Raw genomic sequence first — 11,146 nt, forward strand, 5'->3', positions numbered from 1 at the left:
TGGCGGAGCCTGAAGGAACACCCTTTGAGAGAGCCCCAGTGCCAGTGATCCTCCGGGGGGATGGGGGACCTTGATATCATTTAGAGTTTGGGGCACAGTAAGTGTGGCTGGATTGCGTTGTGGATTGCACCTAACCCACCCAGAGGGAACCTCAACTTGTTTCCCGCTGGAGATCACACTTAGAAATGTTTGGGGAGAATTCCGCCCACTATTTAATTTTCCTTGTAAGCCTTGGTTTGGCCACCTTTCCTGTTTTATTTTTGTGCAAGACAGGAATGAACAATTGTGGCAGTTCACCCATGCCTCTTTGAATGTTTGCCATTGCCTATCTACCATCACTGTCATTTCCTTCACAAACACAATCTGTTGTTGATGTTTCATATCATGCAGGTGAACCAAAGTCCAGAAGCACATGATAGGAAGAAAGAAGACACAAAACTTGTAACCTCATCATCTCAGTCAAAGGGCAGTAGCTCTCTTTCAATCAATAAACAAGTTCCAGATCTACATTCACAATCTGTTAAGCCAGTGACAGAATCCACATTGCCAGTATCCTCAACATTACAAATTCCAGTTTCGGGTAAGATCTTAATTTGTGCATAAATTATGATGATTTAAGTCTGTTAACTAGAGTGGTCAAGTACCACGGTACATTAGAATGCAGCAGAAGAAGTGGGTATGAATTTCAGATTTGATTACTAGAATAATTGAAGGATACTGGTTTAATTAAACTGGGATAGCGTCAAAGAACTTTAGTAAAATATTGTAAACATTCAGCTTCACTTACAAGATGTTAAATGGCACAAAGAAGTCTGGATGAGTATTGCAATTTGAAGATATATTTGAGATTGGGCGTTGTTATCCCAGTGAAGATGGGGTAGTTTTTCTACACCAGAAAAATGTGTGAGAAACGTATAACTTTTTCCTTCGACTAATACCCTGGGGGGTGATACTACAAATAAAATGCTAACAACTTTATCTTGAGAAAAGTCACTGCACTTCATATAATTCTGGGAAGTGGCGAGGCCTTTATGGCAAGTCAATCTTTAACAGTAGATGGGAAAGTTATATAGTGCCCTTAATGCTAATTAACTTATTTGAATTTTATGAAACATTATGAGCCGGATTTTCCATCCCCGCCATTGCATGTTTTCCAGCTGCAGAGGCACCTCGCCATTGGCCGGAAGTGGGATCTTCCAATCCTGCTGGCAGGAAGGGCCGGAAAAACCCAGCCTGTGATTCCAAATATAAAATCTACAATAAATTTTCATTGCCAAATTATATTTCAATATAATGCAGATTTCAATTATTTTGGTCAATGAATTCTTAAAGCCGACCTACTTTTCAACTTATGATGCAAATATGTTAATTCCATTTTTTCTAGACCCTCTCTGTCAACTGCGTTTAGACCAAGGGACATGCCGTGATTATATAATTAAATGGTATTATGACAAACAAGCAAATGCTTGTGCACAATTTTGGTATGGTGGCTGCAGAGGAAATGCTAATCGCTTTGACACTGAAGACAAGTGCAGGAAGACCTGTGTAATTTCCAGTGCAGGTATGATCTTTAATCTTTAAATTACATTTCGGGACGCGACATGGCTGGTAGATGCCAGGAGAGGCGTCCTCCGGAATTTACCTGGCTCGCCACGCCTTGCAAGATCGAACGGGATCTCGTGAGAGGTCGCGAGCTGGATCCCGGCAATTGTGGGCACGATCAGTATTTGGAAAAACTGCATAATAGAGGGAACAGCTAATCTCACTCTAACATGCGCTCGCCTGATCTACCCGAGGATTTGGCATCTAACCCCTTTGCCTCGAGACCTTAGGCAAACGCTGTTCAGTACTTGTCCTCACAAACAGGGAGCAGGTGGGATAGCACTAGGGGGGAGTCTCCAAGGGGATGGGGGGCCCTCTGGTAGTTGGCATTTGGGCAAGATGGCATCTGGGAACCCTGCCAGTGCCATCTGGTGCCAGCCTGGGGTCATAGAAATAATAGAACCCTACAGTGCAGAAGGAGGGCATTTGGCCCATTGAGTCTGCACTGGCCCTCTGAAACAGCGCCCTTACTAGGCCCAAACCCCACACTATCCCCATAACTCCACCTAGGGCTAATTTATCATAGCCAATTCACCTAGCCTGCACATCTTTGGACTGTGGGAGAAAACCGGAGCACCCAGACGAAACCCACGCAGACACGGGGGGGAATGTTTTGAGGTCATAATTTGAGGATAAGGAGTAATCCTTTTAGGACTGAGGGGAGGAGGATTTTCTTCACCCAGAGATTGGTAAATCTGTGTAATTCACTACCATAGAAAGTAATTTAGGCCAAAATGTGTAATTTCAGGAAGGAATTCGGCATACCGCTTGGGGCTAAAGGAATGAAGATATATGGGGGCAAGGCGGGATCAGGGTTATTGAATTTGATGATCAGCCATGATCATAATGAGCAGGCTTGAAGGCTGAATGACCTCCTCCTGCTTCTATTTTCTATGTATATTTATAAGGGTAATCCCAAAGGAATAAGGATAGCTGGCAGCACGGTGGCGCAGTAGTTAGCACTGCTGCCTCATGGCGCGAGGTCCCAGGTTCGATCCCGGCTCTGGGTCACTGTCCGTGTGGAGTTTGCACATTGTCCCCATGTTTGCGTGGGTTTCACCCCACAACCCAAAGATGTGCAGGTTAGGTGGATTGGCCACGCTAAATTGCCCCTTAATTGAAAGAAATGAATTGGGTACTCTAAATTTTTTAAAAAAGGAATGAGGACAGCATTGTCTGGAGTGCACTGGGAAAGGTGTTTAGCAGAAAAGACGTTTGATCAACGATGCTAGATCTTTATGAAAATAATTCATGACTCACAAAAATTTGCTGAGATAGACAGATATTTAATCAGTAAAGGAATCAAGAATTATAGGGATACGGCGGGAATATGTTTTTTCTTTATTCGTTCATGGAAGTGGACGCTGCTGCTAGGCCAGCATTTGTGGGCATTTAAGAGTCAACAACATTGCTGTGGGTCTGGAGTCACATGTAGGCCAGGCTCCCTAAAGGACATTAATGAACCAGATGGGTTTTTACAACAATTGACAATGGTCGCCATTGGACTTTACCCTGGGCCTCTGGATCACTAGTCCAGTGACAATACCACTACGCCACTGCCTCCCCATGTGGAGTTGAGGATTATACATTCAGATCAGTCATGATCTCACTGAATAGCAGAACAAGCTTGATGGGTTTGAATTGCCTATTTCTACTTATGGGCTTAATGCAAATAACATTAGGAATAAAGTTACAAAATTCAAATTATGCAGATAATGAAAATTAGCCTGACATACAAAATCTTCAATCAGAGGGTGGTGAATCTTTGGAATTCTCTACCCCAGAAAGCTGTGGAGGCTCAGTCATTGATTATGTTCAAAGCGGGTTTTGATAGATTTCTAGATACCAATAGTGTGAAGGAATACAGGAAAAGTGCAGGAAGATGGTGGTGAAGTAGAAGATCAGCCATGAGCTAGTTAAATGGCAGAGGAGGCTCAAGAAGCCAAATGACTGATTCCTGCTCCTGTGTTCCTACCATACGTTTCGATACTTAAATTATAACTATAGGCAGATAGAAATCAGTGCTAGTTTAATGAGATTCTATTTTTTAGAATTTGTGCCATTGAAGTGCTGTCAAAGCACTGTGTAGCAATATATTTGATGTAAGTAGAGGATGTACAACACGACTGAATGGTTTGGGAAACATTTCTAGTAATGTTAGCCTGTGCATTAGGTTGGCCAATAATAATTCATCATTCCCTAATATATTGCCTCTTTGTTTTCAATTCTATATTTATAAGAACACGTGTATTTATTTTTTAAGAAACCTTTTTCTTAGAAATAAAAAAATATTTTTAGCTCCACACACTGTTGTTTGTACATCAGTTCTCGGTGACATAATGTTTTCCATGTATGTGCAGGCCATTGATCAGGCTAGACAGTGTGTAAGGGAACTGAGTATCAAATAGGATTGGATGGAGTGGTTCCATGGAACTTCAAAGAGATTGAGCAAGTTACAAAAAAGAAAAGGTCTAATGGAAATGGGGAGAAAAATAGATGGCATTGTGTGACAAAAGGGCAGAAAAAAATAGTGAAGCTAAGGCAGAAAAGAAAACAAAGTGGGCAAATGAAAAACAAAAAACCGTAAGTAAATATTTTCTCTCACACCAGTATCTGCACTAAAGTTCCAAAACATTCCAGCAATTGTGTCCAAGACACAGCCAAATGCATGGAGCAGAATTTGAAGCTTCCCTAGGCAGGATAGCAGGCAGGGTTCATAAGCTCATAAGATATAGGAGCAGAATTTGACCATTTGGCCCATCGAGTCTGCTCCGCCATTCGATCATGGCTGATCTCATCCTGGCCTTAACTCCACCGTCCTGCACGTTCTCCATAACCCTTCAATCCATTATCAATTAAAAATCTGTCTAACTCCTCCTTAAATTTACTCACTGTCCCAGTATCTACCACACTCTGGAGTAGTGAATTCCACAGATTCACAATCCTTTGGGAGAAGTAGTTTCTCCTCAACTCTGCTTAAATTTGCTACCTCTTATCCTAAGACTATGACCTCTCGTTATAGAATGCCCCATAAGAGGAAGCATCTGCTCCACATATACTTTATCCATTCCTTTTGGGGAGAGTTGGAGGAGCTGATGCACTAAACTTGGGTGCAATGACACCTACCTATACCTGCTGCAATTTTACTAGCGGCAGGGAAGACATCAGGCAGCCCACTCACCCCCATGGGCCAATTGAGGCCCTTGAGTGGCCAATTAATGGCTGCTTATGGGCTTCCTGCTGCCATCACTGGGATTTTCCTGATTTCATGGGAAGCTGGTACCAAGTATCCAGCCCAACAGTTGAAACCCAGCAGACTGTTAGACATGCAAGAGACTTGCTTCCTTTTTGAGCCTCCTGTGCCCATCAGATGACCCCCCCCCCCCCAATGTATTCCCTACAGTGTTCCCCCTCCCCCATTCCTTGTCCACACTAACCATCCCCATGACCCTTGCAGTGGCCTGTAAGTTTTCGCCAGAGAAACCCTGGACTTGTATTCCTCCAAGCTCCATGGTGTCTCCTCTACAGGGAACTGCAAGCAGTCCCAGTAGTGGCCACTGCTTCTGTTGGCACTGCTGGGCCAAGAAAGCTGTTAACCTGTGATTGGCTATTAGCTCTTGGAGTCGGGTCTTCCTCCCCGATGGGGGTGAAAGTGCCCATCAACCAAACAGCTGTCTATTGGCTGTGCAGCAAGCCAGCCAATAGGGGCAGGCTGGCTTCAGACCTTTTAGGCCAGGAGGCAGAGATCCCGCCTGCAACAAAAAATTCAGTGAGTAATTTTGCAAATACTTTGCGTCAGGAGATTAAATGGGCCGGATGAGGAACTAACTGTGTGGCACAGCGGGTTAGCATCTTGGGAACCTGGATTTGACTCCAGCTCAGGCTGATGCATTAAAAATCTTGGGCTGGATTCTACGTTTGGGAGACATTGAGCTAGATTCTCAGTTTCAATAGCTAAGTGTGCCAGCTGAAACGGAGAATTCGCGAGTGTTTTACGACGTCAAAATCGGAGCTGAACTCTCACCGATTCGGGACCAGTGAGGGGTTGGCAGTGGTGCTGGGTAAAATCCCCAGCTCCCGCACCAAAACCAGTTGGAGAATGGCTGGGTCCATGGTCCCGCATGCGTATGGCGACGATCTGCAGCGATCACGCCGAACACGGCGCTGGCCGTGTGCGGACCCAGCCCGACAAACACGGCCCCCCTGACCAACCCCTTCCAGTCCCCTCAGCCCTTGCGGAAGGCCCCCGGCCAGCAGCATAGCTCCCGGCCGACTGTGGCCGCGCTGGACACAGTCCGCAGCCACCAGTCTGGGTTTCCGACTGCTCAGACCACATGTCAACTGCACGGTCGGGGACTCGGCCCATCGGTGTGGAGCATCACAGGAGGGCCGATGACCCGCCATTGCCATTTCAGAGAGGGCGGAGACTCGAAAACCAGCGTCAAACTGGTGCCAGCCTCGTTTGGGCGTCAGAAGGGATTCTCCACTCAATCGGCGATTACGATATTGGCGTCGGGCAGCGGAGAATCCCGCCCTATGTTCTCCCACCGGAGTTGAATTGCACCAGTTTTACGATCCTCTTGGGCCGTAAAGCGGGATACAGTTCACTGTTCCACGCCATATAAATTTATGCATGGCATGGAATACAAGTAATTACCAGGGAACCTCGCTATCGGGCCGCCATCTTGAACCTTGATCACACTGCCAGCATGGGGGCGGAGCATCGTGTTCGGATCGGTGCCTGCCGCTGATCCTATTTTCTCCCGAAGCCTGATTTCCCTGTCCCATCGGGGAACGCATTCCAGGCGTCCTGTAACGGAGAATCCCACCCATTTCTCTTCTTCTGTAAGGCTCCAATACAAAATATGTTTATTAACTCTTAACCCAATTCTAATTGTTGGTTTTCCATATGATAAAAGCAATCAAAATTTAGTCAAAAGCAAAATACAGTGGATGCTGTTCACCTGAAATTAAAAGAAGAAAATGATGGAAATACTCAACAGATCATCGAATCCCTACAGTGCAGAAGGAGGCCATTCGGCCCATCCAGTCTGCACCAACCCTCTGAAGAGCAACCTCCCTAGACCCACTCCCCTGCCCTATCCCCATAACCCCACCTAACCCTCACATCTTTGAACACTAAGAGGCAATTTTAGCATGGCCAATCCACCCAACCTGCATATCTTTGGACTGTGGGAGGAAACTGGAGCACCCGGAGGAAACCCACAGAGACCCAGGGAGAACGTGCAAACTCTTGCAACATTTGTGAGAGAGGAACCGCATTAATGTCTCAAGTCAGTGATATTTTATCAGATCTCTTAAATTTAGCTGTCTCATGAGAGAAGCTACAAGGATGGCACTTGTGTGAAATGGAGTCTATTGTATTTGGATGCCGTTCCCCTGTTTGAGTCTAAGTCATTTTGTTGGGACAGACTAGACTGAGCTTTCTTTTATCTGAACTGATTTCTGAGCGGTTGATGGGAGCACTGGAAGCTTCAATAAAGCATTCCAATCACAGTGCTATTATCTGTCTTTTTGAAATAAAAATGTGAAGGAGCCCACGATGAAACAGATTGTACATAATCCTGAAAAGCAGTGAACTTGCGGGGCCAAATTGAATTTCTTCTTTTCACGCTTCCATATATGTATGTTGTTTGGAAAGATAACGGTTAAGTTATTTTAGAAGGTAACCTATAATGCTCCCTGTAAAATGTTGTTATTGTCCAAGGAACATGTGCTTTAACTTTACTGCTTCTTGTGCAGCCGCACTGCAGGTGTTTAAAATTTAATAAACCCTGTATGGTTCTTTCTAGGTTGCTGTGCGGCCAAGCATGTGCACAGTTCGGCATGAACAGTGATACCCCCATGCTGTTTCAATGTTCCAAAAGGATTACATTCTGTTTTGATGCCATTTGGGATTACCAGTGTTTTGCTTTATGGGGCGGAATTCTCCCCCCCCCCCCAAAAAGCTGGGAGGAAGAATCGCCTGGGGGCCGAGCGAGTCCCGCCATGCCACCCCGCACCCGCACGCGATTCTCCCAACCCCCCTCCCCCCCAAGCCAACATGGCGAGAATCACAGCTGGCCGCTCGGAGAATCGTCGCTCGCCATTTGCAAAAGGCGAGCGGCGATTCTCCGGCCCGGATGGGCTGAGCGGCCGCCCAAACACGACAGGTTCTCGCCAGCGCCGTCCACACCTGGTCGCTGCCGGCGGGAACTGCACGGGAACGCTGGGGGGGGGGGCTGTGGGTGGGGGGAGGGGGGTTCCTACACCGGGGGGCCTCCAATGGGGTCTGGCCCGCGATTGGGGCCCACCGATCGGCGGGCCGACCTCTCTAAAGGAGGACCTCCTTTACTCCGCCGCCCCGCAAGATCCATCCGCCATCTTCTTGCGGGGCGGCTTCGGGGAGGACGGCAACCGCGCATGCGCGGGTTGGCGCCAACCTGCGGATGCAAGGGTGACTTCATTTACGCGGCGCCACTTTTCATGCGGTGCCAAGGCCCAGTGTAAAATACGCAACGCCGCTCCTAGCCCCCCGAGGGTGGGAGAATAGGGGGCTGGGAGCTGCCTCTGACGCCGGAGTGAAACACTCCGGTTTTCACTCCGGCGTCAGGACTTTATCTCCATTTCGGAGAATCGCGCCCAAGGCATTAAAAATTACTATACATGAAATAGTTTACACTTTAATAATTTTGGCCCCTTTGGAGGGATGGTTGTGGCTCAGTTGGTAGCACCCGTGCTGAGGCTTCATCTCCCTATTCAGGTGGATGTAAAAGATCTCATGGCACTATTTTGAAGAAGAGCAGAGGAATTAGTCATGGTGTCCTGACCAATATTAGAACGTGAATCAACATCATAAAAATGGATTATCTGATCATTATCTGTGGTGACTGTCCCTTTAAGGGCAACACATTGTTGTAAGGGACACCCGGCCTGGGTGACCAATCGGGATTCAAGTTTGGAATAACCTCAGGGGGAGGAGTTCTAATAGGCAGAGGTAGTTTCGAGCTAGCTGTAAACATGCTGCTGCTCTTGAAGATCACTCATTAAATCCCTTTTGGTCACTAATGAAGTCTCGGAAAGTGCATCATTGCATTATCACCATAGCTATTTATGGGGGTTTGCTGAGCGCGTGTTGCCTGCTGCATTTCCCACATTACAGCAATGACTGCACTTCAAATGTTTGGAGGTATCCAGTGGCCGTGTAAAGCGCTGTACAAATGCAAATCTGTTTTCTTTTAACAACAGAATCCTGATGTGGATCCCAGGAAGATTATATTTCAGCGAATCCTAATGAGATACTGGAAACATAAAGAAATCAATTGTTGGTGCATTTGATACATTATGAATAATATTTTAATATTTTGGTAACTTCATAAAATTCAATTTGTATAAAGATGTTAATACAGATACTTACCCTTTTTTTTGTTAATTTGTCTATATAAATGCAATTCTCAGGGGGAAATGGAAGATAGAAGTATTATACAGCATGTCTGAAAGACTTTCCTCGCGATAATTGCAGATCAAGAATATAGAAAAGATTAGGAAAGATATGTTTGCCTGCTTTGAAGTTTTTGTTCTATCCCATGCCAAAAACATAAATTTGACTATTTGCTGAGAAGGAGCATTTATGTAGTTACAGCTGGGAAGATGGAATTTGTGCAAGAACTCTAGGCTTGGGATTCTCCAATAATGGGGCTATGTCCCCACACCCGCGAAAACGCAGGCGAGTCTCTCTGGACTTAACCTGGAGAAGGTCCAGGGTGATTCTCCGGTTTCCGGAGGGCTAGCAGTGCCCCGAAGTGCTCCTCGCAGCTCCGGCTGCCGATACGGGGCCCTGCACTGCAGTCGGAGTTCCGACATGCGCACGGCAGCGGCCTGTGTCGGACGCCCCACGCAATTAGGCTGACCCACACCACAGACCGACAGACCGGCACCGAAAACAACCCCCCCCTCCCCAGATCGCGTGCGCCCGCGGATCGATGGCCCCTGATCGGTAGCCTGGCCGTCCTGGAGGCCCCCCCCGCCCCCCCGGTGAATCATCCCCCCCCCCGCTCCCCCACCAGGTCGGCCACGGACTAAGTCAGCAACCGCCATGCCGAGTTCCTGCCAGGTGAAACCATGAGAGAACCACGCCATCAGGAACTCAGTCAGCTGCACTCAGTGAATCGCCGCGGGGGCCTCTTTCAATGGCCGCACGCGATTGCCGGCGATTCTCTGAGATCCGGAGATTGGCGGGAATGGCGTCGGTCCTGATCTCAGGTTTGACGCCCATTCTCCACCCCCGGGTCGAGCTCGATTTCAGCCAGGAGGCTCGGAGAATCCCGCCCTCTAGCTTTATGAACTCTGACTTGTTCCTCGTCAGAAGTGCATAAAATGGTATTGAAATGTCTTTTTGTGTTGTTGCCTGAAGGGAATAGATAGGATAGATGTGGGCAGGCTGTTTCCACTGGCGGGTGAAAGCAGAACTTGGGGGCACAGCCTCAAAATAAGGGGAAGTAGATTTAGGACTGAGTTTAGGAGGAACTTCTTCACCCAAAGGGTTGTGAATCTATGGAATTCCTTGCCCAGTGAAGCAGTAGAGGCTCCTTCACTAAATGTTTTTAAGATAGAGATAGATCGTTTTTTGAAGAATAAAGGGATTAAGGGTTATGGTGTTCGGGCCGGAAAGTGGAGCTGAGTCCACAAAAGATCAGCCATGATCTCATTGAATGGTGGAGCAGGCTCGAGGGGCCAGATGGCCTACTCCTGCTCCTAGTTCTTATGTTATTATGTAAAATCAATGGACTGCTTTTTTCCCCTACTGTGCACTTTCTACAGCTGATGAAATCTTATGAAATCAGTATACTTTGTTAGAGCTTTGTTTAGCTTGCTACAAGTACAGTAATTGGAAACAAACAACAAAAGCAAGTCAACATAACTGATTGCTTTGACTCTTTAATGTGTTAAAGCACCCAAGATCTCCTATAGAAAAATGGGAGATGACACCGTTCGTATGTTCCAGGAGATCTTGGGAACATTGATTTTTTTTTCCAGTCATTGTGATCTGATTTATTAAAAAATGACAAATATTTAATTGTTTTGCTGTGCTTAACATGTGAACCATGAATTTGCAGTTACACCTTTTGATATCTCAAAAATGTACCATAGGTATAATTTTATAAAATAACTATCCACTTTGTTGTCTGTAAAACCTCAGACACTTTGCCAGTTTATTACTCAAACGATTTACCCGGGTGCCTTTCTTTACAAGATAAACAAAGGACAAATACAAATTTATGATTCAACCAAATGTATTATTAAACACAGTCACCCCCCTTAAATTATCCAAAGTAATAATAATCCCAAAATTCTTAATACTACCCGTGCCGATAACCTCAGTCGAGCTGAGTCCAATTCTCTGAGTCTCAGTTGTCTCGGGGCGTCGTCTGCGAAGGTGGGTCTTGCACGCTGCTTCCCTACGGCCTCTGTTCTGTCATTGAATCTTCTCTCCTACCTCGGCGCCGAGTCTTCACTGGAAGGATCTCGGGTGGTTAATCTTTAT

The 11,146-nt window shown here is 46.3% G+C and overlaps 1 protein-coding gene across 1 annotated transcript in view; it reads left to right on the plus strand.

The window, feature by feature from the left end:
- col28a2a (collagen, type XXVIII, alpha 2a) overlaps positions 1 to 9,010 on the plus strand; it is a 193,380-nt gene extending 184,370 nt beyond the window's left edge. Inside the window, exons 34-36 of the mRNA XM_038789427.1 lie at positions 391 to 580; positions 1,385 to 1,561; positions 8,851 to 9,010. Of these exons, the coding sequence (XP_038645355.1) occupies positions 391 to 580; positions 1,385 to 1,561; positions 8,851 to 8,858 (375 nt within the window). The 3' untranslated portion in view covers positions 8,859 to 9,010. The remainder of the gene's footprint in view (positions 1 to 390; positions 581 to 1,384; positions 1,562 to 8,850) is intronic.
- The last annotated feature ends 2,136 nt before the right edge of the window (positions 9,011 to 11,146 follow it).

Source organism: Scyliorhinus canicula, chromosome 2 (genome assembly GCF_902713615.1).
Source record: "Scyliorhinus canicula chromosome 2, sScyCan1.1, whole genome shotgun sequence".
Lineage (NCBI taxonomy): Eukaryota > Metazoa > Chordata > Chondrichthyes > Carcharhiniformes > Scyliorhinidae > Scyliorhinus > Scyliorhinus canicula.